Genomic DNA, 17,355 nt, shown 5'->3' on the forward strand with positions numbered 1-17,355 from the left:
TAAAAACGGGCATGTTTGTTTTTGGTGTTTTTTAGTAGTCTTTCATCTGCATTCTCTTTCTTTAAAAAGAAGCATGGAAAAGTTATCTTTACAACGCTTAACAGCTTTATTTTCTCTAGGAATGGGGCAGGCCTACGTAACAGATTGGAGAGTGGTAAAGTAATATCCAGTAAGTTTTGCATATGCTTCTGTTTCAATAGGATACCCAAAGTGCGTGTTTTGGAGGATGAAGAAGGATCAAAAGAGATTGAGCTCTCTGATGACCCTTATGACTGTATTCGACTTAATGTGGATAATGTACCCTGTATCATCACATTAAGCAAAGTAAGCCTGTAGAAGTTTGTAAATTATTTAGCTTGTGACTCTTCTATAGACTTTGGCTACAGGAATTGACCTGCCACTGTGGGTTGGGAGAAACCATCTTTTCTTTGATGACCAGAGCCATGAGATACCCCCATACTAAAAATAAGTTCTTAGCTTCCATCCTTGAATTTATTTTTTGACTTGGGAGGCGGGAAAGGAAATCTTTGTGGAAAGAGTGTTCCATCTCCCTCTCTAGTTGTGTGTCTCGGTGGAGTGGAAATCTGCAGTAGCTAATCCTGCTGTATTCTTGGCCTGGAACAATTACCTATCCATCCATCAGCTGCTTGCTCATAGTGAAGTGGACACTAGCATTGGTTTCTCCAATATGCTAACATAATATCTGTTAGCCATTTAGAATGTTGCAAACCTATTTGGTGAGCCACTGAAGAAACAGAAACTTTGTTGATGGAGCTCACCTCGTGCCCACCAACACCCCGTGAGACAGGTAAGCGTTATTGCTAGGGCCCTACCAAATTTACCGTCCATTTTGGTCAATTTCACAGTCATAGGATTTTTAACAGAGTAAATTTCATGATTTCAGCTACTTGAATCTGAAGTTTCACAGTGTTGTGCCTCTAGGGGTCCTGGCCCAAAAAGGAGTTGTGGGAGGATTGTAAGGTTATTGTAGGGGGGGGTTGCGGTACTGCTACCCTTACTTCTGCGCTGCTGCCGGCAGCGGCCCTGCCTTCAGAGCTGGCCAGCGGCAGCTTCTGGTCGGGAGCCCAGCTTTGAAGGCAGAGCGGGGCCCTCAATCAGCAGCCACCACTCTCCAGCCACCCAGCTCAGAAGGCAGGAGAGCAGAATCAAGGGTGGACTTGGTCTGGTATTGCCACCCTTCCTTCTGCGCTGCTGCTGGTGGCGGTGCTCCTTCAGAGCTGGGCACCTGGCCAACAGCCCCTGCTTTCTGGCCACCCAGCTGTGAAGGCAGCGCAGACGTAAGCATGGCAATACCACGATCCCCCTAAAATAACCTTTCAACCCCCCTGCAACTCCCTTTTGGGTCAGGACCCCCAATTTGAGAATCGCTGGTCTCCCAGTGAACTCTGTATAATATAGGGTAAAAGCACACCACACCAGATTTCACGGTGGGAGATCAGATTTCACGGTCTGTGACGCATTTTTCATGGCTGTGAATTTGGTAGGGCCCTAATTATTGCCATCGTTCCTCAAATAGAGGGACTAAGGCACAGAGAAGCTAAGTGACCTACACACAGCAGGGACTCAGAGCAGGAAGCAGAACTCCTTGTTCATAGCTGTCAAGTCTACTCTCCCTCTCAGTATCTTTATTTTCTGTAATTCTGTAAAGTCAGTTGCATTCTGTTTGGGTGTTGGATATCCCACTTGCATCACTTTCTTTTCTAACAGTGAATTATCTGCCCATCTCTTCAACCTTTCCAGCCACACAGCAATTGCCATAGTGTCAGCTGTCCTTCTTGGCTTGGTCGTGAGACAGCTTGCATGCTGTCATGCAAATTATTCTGTTTTCTACGTGTTACATAAATAATAATAAAAGCTGTCACTGAGTCAGAGACTGAATCTCACCTCTCCTGAGCCTCAGGCATGGGTAACTTTTGTGGATAAAATTCCACAGTTGGGGTGAAAAGTTGATCCTTTTTAAAAAATGTGTATAAAATTTTAAAGGAGCTTCTCGCTATTGCCAGGTGTTTGGAATGTTAAACTAAGTTCCATGTGGATGAATTAAGAGTCAGAATGTAGGTAAAGTGGCCAAAGGTGCATATTTATCCTATGTACATAGTATGTTTATAAGCATGCACACACAGTAACGTTGCACTGTCAGCAGTTACAATGCTCTATATCAAGGGGCTATATTTAATTACTGACACATCTGCAGTGACTTAGGACATGAGCAAAACCAATGACCAGACAATATTTTTATTTCTTAGGATTGTAGCATACAGTTAAACTGACAGGTTAGTGGTTTGGTGGCATTACCTCCAATGCTCTTAATTCCATCACCCAGTAAGGAGCTTTTTCATAATTAGCTGGACACACAGTTTTTAAAAATCCAAAAGTAAAATATGTCCTTGGTTCTGCAGATTGGTTGTCGGCATGTGGTTGATGCTACCCTTCAGGAAGAAGCTTGCTCTTTGGCCAGCCTGCTCCTTTCTGTGACCAGCAGAGGTACCTTCACATGTATGAAGAAATTGGGGAACGGTAGTCTTGATCCAGAGAGTATCTTTGAGATGATGGAGGTAAGAAGTGCTGACTCGCAACTTCTGCTCACAAAATGGAGAAGTGGATCTTGCGCATATGAAAAATTGCAGTGTGGGCATAATTAAAGGGATACTGAAAACTTACTTAGGTGCAAAAAGTGACTTGTGGAAGGTCCCAGACAGCTTCCAAGGAATCTGAAATACCTATGGAATGAATTTCGCTTATGCAGACCCCTCTGACACTGCGATAATCTGGGTTTTCTTTTATATAGTAGTGCCATACTAGCAAAACTTCTTCAAAGTTAAGGTGACTAACATTATTTACAAATCCTATATTTACAAATCCCTTCTGAGCTTAAAGTCTATGATTCATAAAGAACATGTTTCAAGTCTGATAATTTCTCTTTGAAACTCAAAGGAAAACAAAACTTCTTTAACATACAGCAGTTACCACAGAACAGAACTGGAACTTGTGAACTGGTACTTCACATATTTTTTAATTTTCATAGCTTGTTTTTCATGTTTTTAAATTAACTTATTTAGCTAGTAATCGTTACAATCATAGGACTTTACTTTTCACATTTTGTTTTAATATCTTTGTATCTGTCCCTTTTACTGATGTGATCTTCTTCCCTTTCTATAAAAATATTTATAAAGAAATACTGTGGTAGCTGGCTGCAGTTCAAGTTGACTTGGGAATTTCACTTTAAATCCTTCTTTAGTCCTCTCTCAGAAGCTTCCCTTTGGTATGAAATTTCTCATGCCCAGACTTTCTCATGCCCAGTATATACAAATGAAATTTGTACACAAGCTTTGTGTATTTCCTTTGCACTTTAATTCAAAATTGGCTTTGTTTCTGAAAACCTTCACATTTGGCATAAACATGGCCCTAGTGAGAAATAGAGCTAGGTCAGAAATGGTTTCCCCATCGTGTGAAAATTTGAGATTTCAAAAACCTTTCCCCTTTTGCATTGGGATGAAACATACCTTTTTAGAAGCATTGATGAGAAAGCAGAGGGACGCCAGCTCCAGAATTAATAGCTCGGTGGCTAGGGCACGCGGCTGGTATGTAAGAGACTCGGGTTCAAGTCTATGCTCTGAATCAGGTAGAGCAGAGACTTGAACCTGGGTTTTCCACATCGAGGCGAGTGCTTTAACCACAAGGCTTTTAACTATTCTTGGGATTCTCTCTCCCAGTTACATGCTGGACCTGAAACTATTGTCAAAACTAGTATGTTCCTGCAAAACGTTTATTTTGACAAATAGGCATTTTCCAGCGAAACAATGTTTTTGTCAAATTCCTCACCAGCTGTAGTGAGGAATGCAGAAATTGGAGCCAGGTGTGAAAGCAACTGGTTAAAGTGGAAATGACATGCTAAGCACGCATGACACTTCACTTTCTCTTGATGTAATTTAAAGCCTGGATGTTAATCTTGGCTCTACCATTGAGCTCCTGTTTGCTCTGGAAAAAGTAATTTCACCTCTGTGCCTTAGTGTACCCATTTGTAAAATGAAAATAGTATTTTCTAGCCTGCCTCACAGGTGTGCTCTCAGGATCTGTTGGTCCAGAGCTTTGAACATTTAAAGGCGTATGCTCCAAGGGTCAGATACTATATTTCACAGGTATTTAGCACCTAATGATGGAGATAGGAGCCTAATGGGATTTTCAAAAACACATAAGCAGGTGAAGCACCTAAGTCCCATTGGAAAAAAGGCAATTAGGCACCTAACTTACTTAAGGCCAGATTTACAAAAGCTCCTAAATGTTACTGTACAAACAAGTATTGACTCCTGTGACAACCTAAGAGTTAAAACTTAACTCAGTAGCCCACTATGTTATGTTGCCCCTCACTGTTTTAAAGAAATCTCTCCTCCTTAAGTGATGATGCATTTCACTGAAATAAACAAGACAAGGCTTTGGGGGGAAGCAAAGAATTCTTTCTTTGGCTGGGGGTCTGACTGGTCCTGTTCCCAACACAGCAGCCTGTTTGGGGAACGGATGGACCGAACAAAGCCAAAAGCACAGGGTCTGTGAAATGGAACAGTTTCAGAACTGTTGCTTGACACACTTATATCCTCCAGTGGATTGACTCCAGCCCAGAAAACATTCAGCCTTGGGGTGAACAGACATTCCAGCCAGCACATCGCTTTTAGGAAAACAGCATGACTGCTCAGCTTTGGAAAGGTGCCAAAGCTACACCTCTTACTGGATTAAAGTCCTCTATGAGGGAGTCAGGCAGAAATAACTGAGATGACAGTGGGCGAAAGGCAGGACCTGTGCACCAAGCAAGGGTAAAGGAGCCTTGTGTTGGAGATAGCTGGGCTAGACATCTGGTGTGGGAGTGGAGCAGAATACTTCATCTTACCCCCTGGGGCTGCAGCGTTACCCCAGCCCATTGATTGTAACAACTTCTGCACCTTCCTTACATGAGGAGTTTTGGTCAGTGGATCCACATAGTCCTATACCACCCCATCTCTCCCAGGCTTGCCCCAAATGCTCTTCTTGAGGCTACAGAACATTACTGAACGAGAAGGCGCTGGGGGAGTTGTAGAATCCTTCTCAATAGCCTGGCTCCTTGATCAGAGCATTTGCTTCATTTTATGGTTTCATGCCCCCATGTAGAGCTTGGTCTTGCCCCAATTAAATGGTAGTTAGTTTTATGGGTCTCTAGTTATAAAATTGAGGAGCAGCTTTCTTCAGACAACTTGGCCATAGTTTCTATTCAATACCCACAGCTTGAGCTGCCCATTGACCTTTTAAGGACAGTGAGCTGGGTTCCTCTCTGCTCAGGAAATCTTATGGTTCCATGATCCTGTGCCAGCCAGGCGTAGGGGAAGTTCTGATCTACACCACTGCCATAAGATACCTAAGAGATCTTTGCCAGCAGAGGGTGGGTGCAGGCTCTCCTCCCAGGTGTGTTTTCTTTCAATATGTCTCTATACTAGAGATATTGGGGAGGAGGCTGGTGCAGGAGTTGCTTCTCTGTGTTTATGCCATTGGAGAGTTCCCTGCTGCAAAGAAAATTTTCTCCTAGCCATTTACAGACCAAATCTAGCCCCTGTGAGGCTCCTGCCTGTGGCAAGCTCATACTAGGGAATCTGGCCCACTGAGTTTTTGATGAATTGGCACACTTGCCCCTGGTTTGAACAATTTTGCTTTGGAGGGTTTTTTCCAAAACTTTTGATCAAGTTAAAAGTCCCCCACATGCTGTTTGTCTTAGTTCAGCTATGCCCTTTACAACAGCTGGTGTATATTACTCATTAAGGGAAAAAATAGTTGACAGAAGGGGAAGTGTTCCACATAAATTCTCTTCCTGTTAGTTGGATGCCTCAGCTTTGTCTTGCCTTCTTTGCATTACAGACAGGAAAACGGGTAGGCAAAACATTGCACGCTTCCCTACAGAAGATCTTAGACAAAGAAGAGAGTCTGGGGACAACACGACAGAAGGTTGGATTCCTAGGATGATGAGTTTCATCAATGCAGATATAAATTTTCAAGTTATTTTTCAAAGCATGATCTTGTCAATTTGTATGTGAAATAAAGGATATTTTTGGTTTTAATGTTGTCATGTGTCCTAACCACGTTGAAGAGGTTTTTAAAATGCAGTTAGCAAAACCTAAGGAAACTTAACTAAGTCTTAAATGAAAATAAATTAATTTGAAATGCTTCAGACTGACTTCTGAATTGTACCCAGGAATTGCACTAATCTAACAGTCAATACAGCTACCTTGTGTGGACACTTCTAAATTAGTTTGTGTGGCCAAAAAAAAATTTCCATCTCTACAAAACAAGAGCAGTTGCACACTGGAAGTCAGCATTTGGCTGTAGAAGTTGCTTTATTCACTATGCAGATAACACAAATTGAAGTAATAGGGGATTATCTAATCAAAGAACGTTTGATTTCATGAGCTAGTTTGAACTGGATATCTAGCTCTGTGCTTATGAACAATAGCTGAAATGTAAATTCCTAATTTGCATTTAAGACCAAAGTTAGTTTAACCTTTAGAGTCCTATTTCCCCCCTTTTCTAATGTGAAGAGAAGTGTCAAATTTAGCTTCCAGCTCTGACTGGCTTTTCTCCTTTCTACACCCCCTGCCAAAGCTCCAAATGTGAAACTGAGGTGTGAAGTGGGAGTTTAACTGCTGCTCCCCCCTGAATAGCTTGTCAGACTGCCAGTCCGAGTTAACACTGCACCAGGCAGCACCAGTTGATGCAACGGTGTAACTCCTGAAGAACAATGCTAGTCTCTCCTTGTATGGAACTATTTCCAAACCATTGATCATTGTTGTTTCCCTTCTGTGAACTTTTTCCAGTTGCACTGTACAGGTATCTTGTTGAGAAGAGGTAACCAGAGCTGGACACTATTCAAGGTGTGGGTGCACCATGGATTTATGTAGTGACACGATATTTTTCTATCCTGTTCCTAACATAGTGTTAACCTTTTTTGACTGCCGCTGCACCTTGAGCAGAAGATTTGGCCTCATGTTCAAAAGTTCTCTGAAGATTGTTTTTGGGTGGTGACAGCTAATTTAGAATCCTTCACCATATATGTGTAGCTGGGATTATTTTTTTCCAGGGTGCATTACTTAGCACATAATATTCAAATTTCATCTGCCATTTTGTTGTCCATTCTCTCCCAGTTTTGAGAGATTTAACTTTGTATAGTGTGAAAACTTTGCATTTTACTCTTCACTTGACATCTAACATTCCTCATCCCTACATGATGATCTCATAAAGCAGAATCTGCTCTAAAGTAGGTTTTGTAGGAAGTTAAGACATCAGTTCATAAGTTTTGATTTCACTCCTTAGTTGAAGTTCTCAAAACTCAGCTGCATATAGGAGAGTAGATGCAGGATAAAATTGTATAGGACAACGTCAACCTTTAAGTCAGAGTAGTTTGGACAATGTATGTGCAGCTTCTGTTAGCACACATAGCTAAAAGAATGAGATGTGCTGCATTCAACAGAGAGGAGGAAGAGAAAGCTGGAGGGAAAAGTTTAAATAAATAATTTGAAGAAGCTGAATATTTTAGCCAAAAGCATACAGCTGTTTGGAATGATCCTTTTGCATAAACATTGAGGCCGCTGTCCTCCAGAAAGCAATTAACATGCTTTGGGGCATGTCATCCAAGTTGCTTTTTTTCCAGTTTCCATTATTTAAGCTTCCTAACATTTTTAGTGTAACATCTCAGAATTAAGAACTGAAAGAGAGGTTTCTTTCAGGGGAGGTGGGCTGTAGGTTCTTTTGCAGACCACCATGTTAAATTAGAATTCATATCTGTTATCTAAGTGATTAGGGGAGGAAAAAAAAAAAAACACACACACACTTTCAAGGCTCCATGAATCCTTTACAGTATATCTGTGTTTCCCACCCCCCGCCTCCCCATTGTTGGATAAGAGTTCTTCTCAAAATAAATATAAATGCAGCCCTAGCACACATGCTGCCTCTTTAGTCCACTGAAATTCAGCTGTAAGAGAAGTTCTGGGATGGTAAAAATTGAGCCCCCCCCCCCAATGGGCTGAAGAACACAGGTTCAGCATAACATTCAGGCTTTCAATACCTGATAGCAGAAGATTATGATAAGAAAAGTGACTCCTGACAACACAAGAACAATGTTTCATCTCATTGCTCTGCCTTATACTACAATTTATGACACATGATTAATGAAGTCCATTGACAGAACAATTCAGTTGCAGGTTTATTTTGTGCAAAGATTTATTTGACCTGAGTAGCAGCTATAGCATATTCCTTAGCCTGCAAGCTAGAATATTCTATAGGTGGTAGGAAGGAAAATACAAGGGGTGGGGAAACAGTTAGTCCATGTTCGTATTGCATAATAGGTTTCAAAAACAAAAGCCCCATGCTATACACACGACAGCAAGCATCTAAATCTAGCTGCAAACTTTTCACGCCACCAGCATGACAGCAGCAATTGGTCTAACTGGCCCATTATGCTACTGATTAATAGTAAGGTACCAAAAAGTTGCCCACAGGTATTTTCAGAGTGAATTTTGTAATCTGGCGGTGATAGTCTGCAGTTATGTAGCATCTCAACATGCTTTACAGGCACTAAGGGGTCAATGCAGCAGGTCACTTGTGTACAAGGCTCCACAGTTGTCAGGTCCTTGCATCTTCGATCAGTATGTACTGGAGAAGAGAATAAAGTTTCCATACATGGTACTGTTCAGAATCTTAGCAATAGAAACTTTAGGCACCCATCTGTGGAAAAATTGTCTAAAAGTTAGATACCTAAATCCAAGTTTACTTCAATGGGAATGACAGGAGCTCAGCACTTTTGACCATCAGGCCACTTATTCAGGTACCTTTTTAAACAAAAAAACCCCACACCTCCTCCCAAGTGTCGGTGCCCAAGTTTGAAATTGTATTAAAAATTAAAGGCCAAGATAGTATTTTAAGGAGCTGCTCTGATAAAGGCTTTGCTTTTGTGAATAAGGGGGTAGGATTAGATGATCTCCTGAGGTCCCTTCCAACCCTGATATTCTATGATTCAATCACACCCCACACAGAATAATTGTTCATTCACATTCATTGGAGGCAGTGCATCAGTGACACATCCTTACCTACAAAAATAAGGGGTGGAAGTGACTATAGCTAAAAGCATTACAAACAGCTGCCAATTGTCCTTGCTGCCCTTGGAGATTTGCTGGTACAAAGTCATATCCCAAATGGACCACCACATTTCTTACTTACTGGGGAGAGCCAGAAAGACATATTTAGCCTATGTCACCCCCCAATGGATGCAACTTCTTCCTGCAGATCTTCATGGCACTCTTGTCCTCACACACCTTGCAGAGATTTGACTCTCCTGCCAACTTCAGTTTTTGAGGCATGTATTTAACAAAAACAAAACACCACCCTAACCCAACTAGCAGTCATTTTCTTCATACAAACGCCAGTTGCCATGTGGGTTGATGGAAAGTTCAATCTGTTGCTGTGCAGATATTGCCACGTTTTCATTGACAGGAATCCAGTAGCACTAAAAGGAAACATCTGGGGAGCAGGAGAGGTTAGTGTTTGTCCCAGAAAGTTTTAATTGCCGTTGCTCAGAGTGTAGATGGTCCATAAGCTGCATATTAGAACAGAGGATTCTAATAGCACCTCATAGGTTGGGCCAAAAATAAATGAGTAAAATAAAAACAAAACAATCTCTCTCCTTGTAAATAGCTGACCCTTGTTTTTCTGCTGCTGTGTATTCCAATCTAATGTCCATCTCCAAGCATAGTGTTGGGGCTTGTCTACACAGCATACCACGTAGGGTTGCCAGTTTTGTTTGGATGTAGTCCTGGAGGTTTCGTCACATGACATAATTAAAGATTAATCTTTAATTCCCGGAGACTCCAGGACAATCGTGGAGGGTTGGCAACCCTAATACTACTGCACACTCGAGAGGTCATTTCTAAAGCATGTAGATGTGCTTGACACCACCTGGCCAGTGTGGACCCTGCTGAAGCACACTAAAAATTCCCTAGTGCTCATTAACATAGTGCTATTTGCAGTAGGGAACTTTTAGTGCATGCCAGCAAGCTCTGCATGTGCCAGTTAGCATCCAGCATGTTGGTGTGCTTTAGAAATCACACCTCTCTTGTGTGGATTTTTAGGTCATGGGGGCCATCCCACTGAAGCAAAGAAGAGGGGCCTAATGTAGGTCAATAATGCTGTGAAAGTGTTCTTTGTTTTGGCTTGGTGGAACAGGGAGTGGTTTGATATTTCCATGCTTCTATGTCTGTGCATATACAGGTATAAAGTACATATATAGTAGACTCACCTAGAGTAGCAGCTCCAGGGTCATGAACCCTTTTTGTGGTAGTTAATGGCAGAGTTAGGTTTTGTTAAAGCTGTTTCAACTTAGCTTCCTCTTCTACAGTCCCTAGTACAATAGGGTCCTAAACTTGATTAGGGCCTCTAAACCCTTAATTTATTACAAAATAGACAGACAGCACCACTGTCTACAGAGACAGCACCTAGGTGGCGTGCGGGTTAGTTTAGGGCTTCATCCTGAAATCCTTCTGCATTAACATTAACGGGAGTTTTGCCTGCAGAAGGTTTCTGTCATAAATATAAGGGGAAGGGTAAACACCTTTGAAATTCCTCCTGGCCAGGGGAAAGCTCCTCTCACCTGTAAAGGGTTAAGAAGCTAAAGGTAACCTCGCTGGCACCTGACCAAAATGACCAATGAGGAGACAAGATACTTTCAAAAGCTGGGAGGAGGGAGAGAAACAAAGGGTCTGTGTCTGTCTGTATGCTGCTTTTGCCAGGGACAGAACAGGAATGGAGTCTTAGAACTTTTAGTAAGTAATCTAGCTAGGTATGTGTTAGATTATGATTTCTTTAAATGGCTGAGAAAAGAATTGTGCTGAATAGAATAACTATTTCTGTCTGTGTATCTTTTTTGTAACTTAAGGTTTTGCCTAGAGGGGTTCTCTATGTTTTTGAATCTAATTACCCTGTAAGATATCTACCATCCTGATTTTACAGGGGGGATTTCTTTATTTCTATTTACTTCTATTTTCTATTAAAAGTCTTCTTGTAAAAAACTGAATGCTTTTTCATTGTTCTCAGATCCAAGGGTTTGGGTCTGTGGTCACCTATGCAAATTGGTGAGGCTTTTTACCAAACCTTGTCCAGGAAGTGGGGTGCAGGGTTTTGGGAAGTATTTTGGGGGGAAGGACGCGTCCAAACAGCTCTTCCCCAGTAACCAGTATTAGTTTGGTGGTGGTAGCGGCCATTCCAAGGACCACGGGTGGAATACTTTGTACCTTGGGGAAGTTTTGACCTAAGCTGGTAAAGATAAGCTTAGGAGGTTTTTCATGCAGGTCCCCACATCTGTACCCTAGAGTTCAGAGTGGGGGAGGAACCTTGACATGGTGGCATAGTGGTGGGATTAACCTGAAATCATTTTGAGATCCAGTTGAGATTTTTTGAACTAGAAATACAGATTTTAAAAAGAAATTATTTTTTCCTTTGGAAAGGAAGTCCAGAAAGCAGTTGAAACTGAAAGCAGATTGTTTTGTCTGCTTTGTGGCCAAGCAGAGACAAAAGGGGATTATCTTGTGAATTGCAGGTTTTCTTTGCCTGGAGGCAGGGTACTTAACTCCTGCAGGGAAATTCACAGTCTTCCAACCCAGAGGTTTTTTTTTTTCTTTTCTTCCTAAAAGTAAATAGGGGGTGTGTGTTCTACCCATTTGCTTTTTCTTTGGGCTGGGTAAGCAGGTTTCCAAGTAGTTGGAGGTTTTTTGCTTTAAGTTGGGCCCAGAGCAGAGACAAGGGAATTGTCTTTTTCTGTAGGCTGACAATCACTATCAGAGAATAGGTATTCTATTCCAGCACAACAAAATTTTACAGCCAAGTTTTGTTTGTTTATTTCTAAACCTCGGGTGTAAAGTTAGTTAAAAACAGAGAGGTTAGAATGACCAAATCCTCAGCTCGACTACAGCTGGAATTAGCCAAATTTCAGGCTGAGGAAAGACAAAGGGAACATGAAAGACAGATAGAACTCATGCGGCTGAAGAAGGAACAAGAAAGGGAGGCAGAACAACACCAAGCGGCTGCTCACAGGAGAGCTATGGAAGCGAGGGACAAAGAACTGGAGGAGAAGGAAAAAGAGAGGAAGTATGTGGAGGAGATGGAGAAGATAAAGGCTCAGCAGAATATCCCAACAAACCCTAGTAATCCTTCTCCAAGTACCACTTCCCATCCCAGAAAGTTCCCCACCTACAAGGCAGGCGATGATACTGAGGCCTTCCTAGAAAACTTTGAAAGGGCCTGCCTTGGATACAACCTCTCTACTGACCAGTACATGGTAGAGCTGAGGCCGCAGCTCAGTGGACCCTTAGCTGAGGTGGCAGCTGAAATGCCTAAAGAACACATGAACAAGTATGAACTGTTTAAATCCAAGGCGAGAGTCAGAATGGGGATAACACCCGAGCAGTCTCGTCGGAGGTTCAGAGCCCTAAGGTGGAAACCAGACATGTCATTTACCCGACATGCCTACCACATTGTGAAACATTGGGATGCCTGGATATCAGGAGCAAGTGTTGAATCTCCAGTAAATTTGCCCTTCCTAATGCAAATGGAACAGTTCTTAGAGGGTGTTCCTGAGGAAATAGAAAGATACATCCTAGATGGGAAACCCAAAACTGTAATCGAGGCAGGAAAGATTGGAGCCAGATGGGTGGAGGTGGCAGAGAAGAAGAAAACTGGTCGCAGTTGGAGCGGAGACCAGAAGGGACCACCCCAGACCACACCCTATTACCGGGGGCCGCCCAAGGCCCCACCTACCTCCCAAAGAACCCTCCAGACCCCTTATCGTCCTGCCACCCCGTTCTCCAGCAACCCTCCTCGCCCCAGTGACCCGTCAGCTGGACGATGTTTTAAATGTAACGAGCTGGGGCATGTAAAGGCCAACTGCCCCAAGAACCCCAACAGATTACAGTTCATTGCACCGGAATCACACCAGAGGTCCACAGGCCCAGATACTTCCCAGATACCCTTAGAGCGGAGGGAAACTGTGAGTGTGGGCGGGAAGAAGGTCACCGCGTGGAGGGACACCGGAGCACAAGTGTCAGCTATCCATGCTTCCTTAGTGGACCCCAATTTAATCAACCCAGAGATCCAAGTGACGATTCAACCCTTCAAGTCCAACTCTTTCAATTTGCCTACAGCCAAGTTGCCTGTCCAGTACAAGGGCTGGTCAGGAATGTGGACTTTTGCAGTCTATGATGATTATCCCATCCCCATGCTGTTGGGGGAAGACTTGGCCAATCATGTGAAGCAGGCCAAGAGGGTGGGAATGGTCACCCGCAGCCAGGCTAAACAAGCCGTGAGGCCTAGCTCTGTTCCGGAAACTGCTATCAGGACCCAGTCAGAGGTGATGGACCTGGACCTTAGGCCAATGTCTGCAACAGCAGTAGTGGATCCAGTCCCAGAGACCCAGACGGAACCAGTCCCAGAACCGGAACCAGCCGAACAACCAACACCAGACCCTGTGTCAGCACTGAATCCAGTACTTGCAACCTCAACACCAGAGGGCCCCACCGACCCTGAACTGGCAGCAGCTGATAACCCAACACAAGAGGCTCAGCCGGAGCCTGAATCCCAACATAGCGCACCAGCGGAGAGCGGTGCACAGTCAACAGAAACAGCTCCATTCCCTATATCGCTTCCAGAGGGACCAAGCCTAGGTCCACAATCCAATGAGGGACTGATGTCTCCAGCATCAAGGGAACAGTTCCAGACCGAACAGGAAGCAGATGAAAGCCTCCAGAGAGCTTGGACGGCGGCACGGAGCAACCCACCGCCTCTCAGCTCTTCTAATCGATCCAGGTTTGTTGTAGAAAGAGGACTTTTATACAAGGAAACTCTTTCTGGTGGACACCAGGAAGACTGGCATCCTCAGAGACAGTTGGTAGTTCCAACTAAATACCGGGCCAAGCTCTTGAGCTTAGCCCACGATCACCCTAGTGGCCATGCTGGGGTGAACAGGACCAAAGACCGTTTGGGGGGGTCATTCCACTGGGAGGGAATGGGCAAGGATGTTTCTACCTATGTCCAGTCTTGTGAGGTGTGCCAGAGAGTGGGAAAATCCCAAGACCAGGTCAAAGCCCCTCTACAACCACTCCCCATCATTGAAGTTCCATTTCAGCGAGTAGCTGTGGATATTCTGGGTCCTTTTCCGAAAAAGACAGCCAGAGGAAAGCAGTACATACTGACTTTCATGGATTTTGCCACCCGATGGCCGGAAGCAGTAGCTCTAAGCAACACCAGGGCTAAAAGTGTATGCCAGGCACTAGCAGACATTTTTGCCAGGGTAGGTTGGCCCTCCGACATCCTCACAGATGCAGGGACTAATTTCCTGGCAGGAACTATGAAAAACCTTTGGGAAGCTCATGGGGTAAATCACTTGGTTGCCACTCCTTACCACCATCAAACAAATGGCATGGTGGAGAAGTTTAATGGAACTTTGGGGGCCATGATACGTAAATTCGTAAATGAGCACTCCAATGATTGGGACCTAGTGTTGCAGCAGTTGCTCTTTGCCTACAGAGCTGTACCACATCCCAGTTTAGGGTTTTCCCCATTTGAACTTGTATATGGCCGTGAGGTTAAGGGGCCATTGCAGTTGGTGAAGCAGCAATGGGAGGGATTTACACCTTCTCCAGGAACTAACATTCTGGACTTTGTAACCAACCTACAAAACACCCTCCGAACCTCTTTAGCCCTTGCTAAAGAAAACTTACAGGATGCTCAAAAAGAGCAAAAAGCCTGGTATGATAAACATGCCAGAGAGCGTTCCTTCAAAGTAGGAGACCAGGTCATGGTCTTAAGGGCGCTCCAGGCCCATAAAATGGAAGCATCGTGGGAAGGGCCATTCACGGTCCAGGAGCGCCTGGGAGCTGTTAATTATCTCATAGCATTCCCCACCTCCAACCGAAAGCCTAAGGTGTACCATATTAATTCTCTAAAGCCCTTTTATTCCAGAGAATTAAAGGTTTGTCAGTTTACAGCCCAGGGAGAAGATGATGCTGAGTGGCCTGAAGGTGTCTACTACGAAGGGAAATGTGCTGGTGGTGTGGAAGAGGTGAACCTCTCCATGACCCTTGGGCGTATGCAGCGACAGCAGATCCAGGAGCTGTGCACTAGCTACGCGCCAACGTTCTCAGCCACCCCAGGACTGACTGAACGGGCATACCACTCCATTGACACAGGTAATGCTCACCCAATTAGGGTCCAACCTTACCGGGTGTCTCCTCAAGCTAAAACTGCTATAGAACGGGAGATCCAGGATATGTTACAGATGGGTGTAATCCGCCCCTCTGAAAGTGCATGGGCATCTCCAGTGGTTCTAGTTCCCAAACCAGATGGGGAAATACGTTTTTGCGTGGACTACCGTAAGCTAAATGCTGTAACTCGCCCAGACAACTATCCAATGCCACGCACAGATGAACTGTTAGAGAAACTGGGACGGGCCCAGTTCATCTCTACCTTGGACTTAACAAAGGGGTACTGGCAGGTACCGCTAGATGAATCTGCCAAGGAAAGGTCAGCCTTCATCACACATCTCGGGCTGTATGAATTTAATGTACTCCCTTTCGGGCTGCGAAATGCACCCGCCACTTTCCAAAGACTTGTAGATGGTCTCCTAGCGGGATTAGGAGAATATGCAGTCGCCTACCTTGATGATGTGGCCATATTTTCGGATTCCTGGGCAGACCACCTGGAACATCTACAAAAAGTCCTTGAGCGCATAAGGGAGGCAGGACTAACTGTTAAGGCTAAGAAGTGTCAAATAGGCCTAAACAGAGTGACTTACCTTGGACACCAGGTGGGTCAAGGAACTATCAGCCCCCTACAGGCCAAAGTGGATGCTATCCAAAAGTGGCCTGTCCCAAAGTCAAAGAAACAGGTTCAATCCTTCTTAGGCTTGGCTGGTTATTACAGACGATTTGTACCGCACTACAGCCAAATCGCTGCCCCACTGACAGACCTAACCAAAAAGAAACAGCCAAATGCTGTTCAGTGGACCGGAAAGTGTCAGAAGGCCTTTAACAAGCTTAAAGCGACACTCATGTCTGACCCTGTACTAAGGGCCCCAGACTTTGACAAACCGTTCCTAGTAACCACAGATGCATCCGAGCGTGGTGTGGGAGCAGTTTTAATGCAGAAAGGACCTGATCAAGAATTCCACCCTGTAGTGTTTCTCAGCAAAAAACTGTCTGAGAGGGAAAGCAACTGGTCAGTCACTGAAAAAGAATGTTATGCCATTGTCTACGCTCTGGAAAAGCTACGCCCATATGTTTGGGGACGGCGTTTCCACCTGCAAACCGACCATGCTGCACTGAAGTGGCTTCACACCGTCAAAGAAACTAACAAAAAACTTCTTCGGTGGAGTTTAGCTCTCCAAGATTTTGATTTCGACATCCAACACATCTCAGGAGCTTCTAACAAAGTGGCTGATGCACTCTCCCGTGAAAGTTTCCCAGAATCAACTGGTTAAAATCGTCCTTAAGATGTGGAAAATATTGTTAGTCTTTATGTACTTGGTAGTATATTTAGAGATGCATGTGTCTTATTAACTCTGTTTTTCCTAGAGCTCCAGGAAGAAATCCCAGCCAGTGTTTCACCCTAGCTGAGATTTGGGGGGCGTGTCATAAATATAAGGGGAAGGGTAAACACCTTTGAAATTCCTCCTGGCCAGGGGAAAGCTCCTCTCACCTGTAAAGGGTTAAGAAGCTAAAGGTAACCTCGCTGGCACCTGACCAAAATGACCAATGAGGAGACAAGATACTTTCAAAAGCTGGGAGGAGGGAGAGAAACAAAGGGTCTGTGTCTGTCTGTATGCTGCTTTTGCCAGGGACAGAATAGGAATGGAGTCTTAGAACTTTTAGTAAGTAATCTAGCTAGGTATGTGTTAGATTATGATTTCTTTAAATGGCTGAGAAAAGAATTGTGCTGAATAGAATAACTATTTCTGTCTGTGTATCTTTTTTGTAACTTAAGGTTTTGCCTAGAGGGGTTCTCTATGTTTTTGAATCTAATTACCCTGTAAGATATCTACCATCCTGATTTTACAGGGGGGATTTCTTTATTTCTATTTACTTCTATTTTCTATTAAAAGTCTTCTTGTAAAAAACTGAATGCTTTTTCATTGTTCTCAGATCCAAGGGTTTGGGTCTGTGGTCACCTATGCAAATTGGTGAGGCTTTTTACCAAACCTTGTCCAGGAAGTGGGGTGCAGGGTTTTGGGAAGTATTTTGGGGGGAAGGACGCGTCCAAACAGCTCTTCCCCAGTAACCAGTA

The 17,355-nt window shown here is 43.9% G+C and overlaps 1 protein-coding gene across 1 annotated transcript in view; it reads left to right on the forward strand.

Moving 5' to 3' along the window:
• The window catches only part of EXOSC7 (exosome component 7), a 35,213-nt gene extending 29,115 nt beyond the window's left edge, over positions 1 to 6,098 (forward strand). The window contains exons 6-8 of the mRNA XM_077811132.1: positions 201 to 324; positions 2,421 to 2,576; positions 5,899 to 6,098. Coding sequence (XP_077667258.1) covers positions 201 to 324; positions 2,421 to 2,576; positions 5,899 to 6,003 — 385 coding nt within the window. The 3' untranslated portion in view covers positions 6,004 to 6,098. The remainder of the gene's footprint in view (positions 1 to 200; positions 325 to 2,420; positions 2,577 to 5,898) is intronic.
• The last annotated feature ends 11,257 nt before the right edge of the window (positions 6,099 to 17,355 follow it).

The sequence above is a fragment of the Eretmochelys imbricata genome, chromosome 2 (assembly GCF_965152235.1).
Source record: "Eretmochelys imbricata isolate rEreImb1 chromosome 2, rEreImb1.hap1, whole genome shotgun sequence".
Lineage (NCBI taxonomy): Eukaryota > Metazoa > Chordata > Testudines > Cheloniidae > Eretmochelys > Eretmochelys imbricata.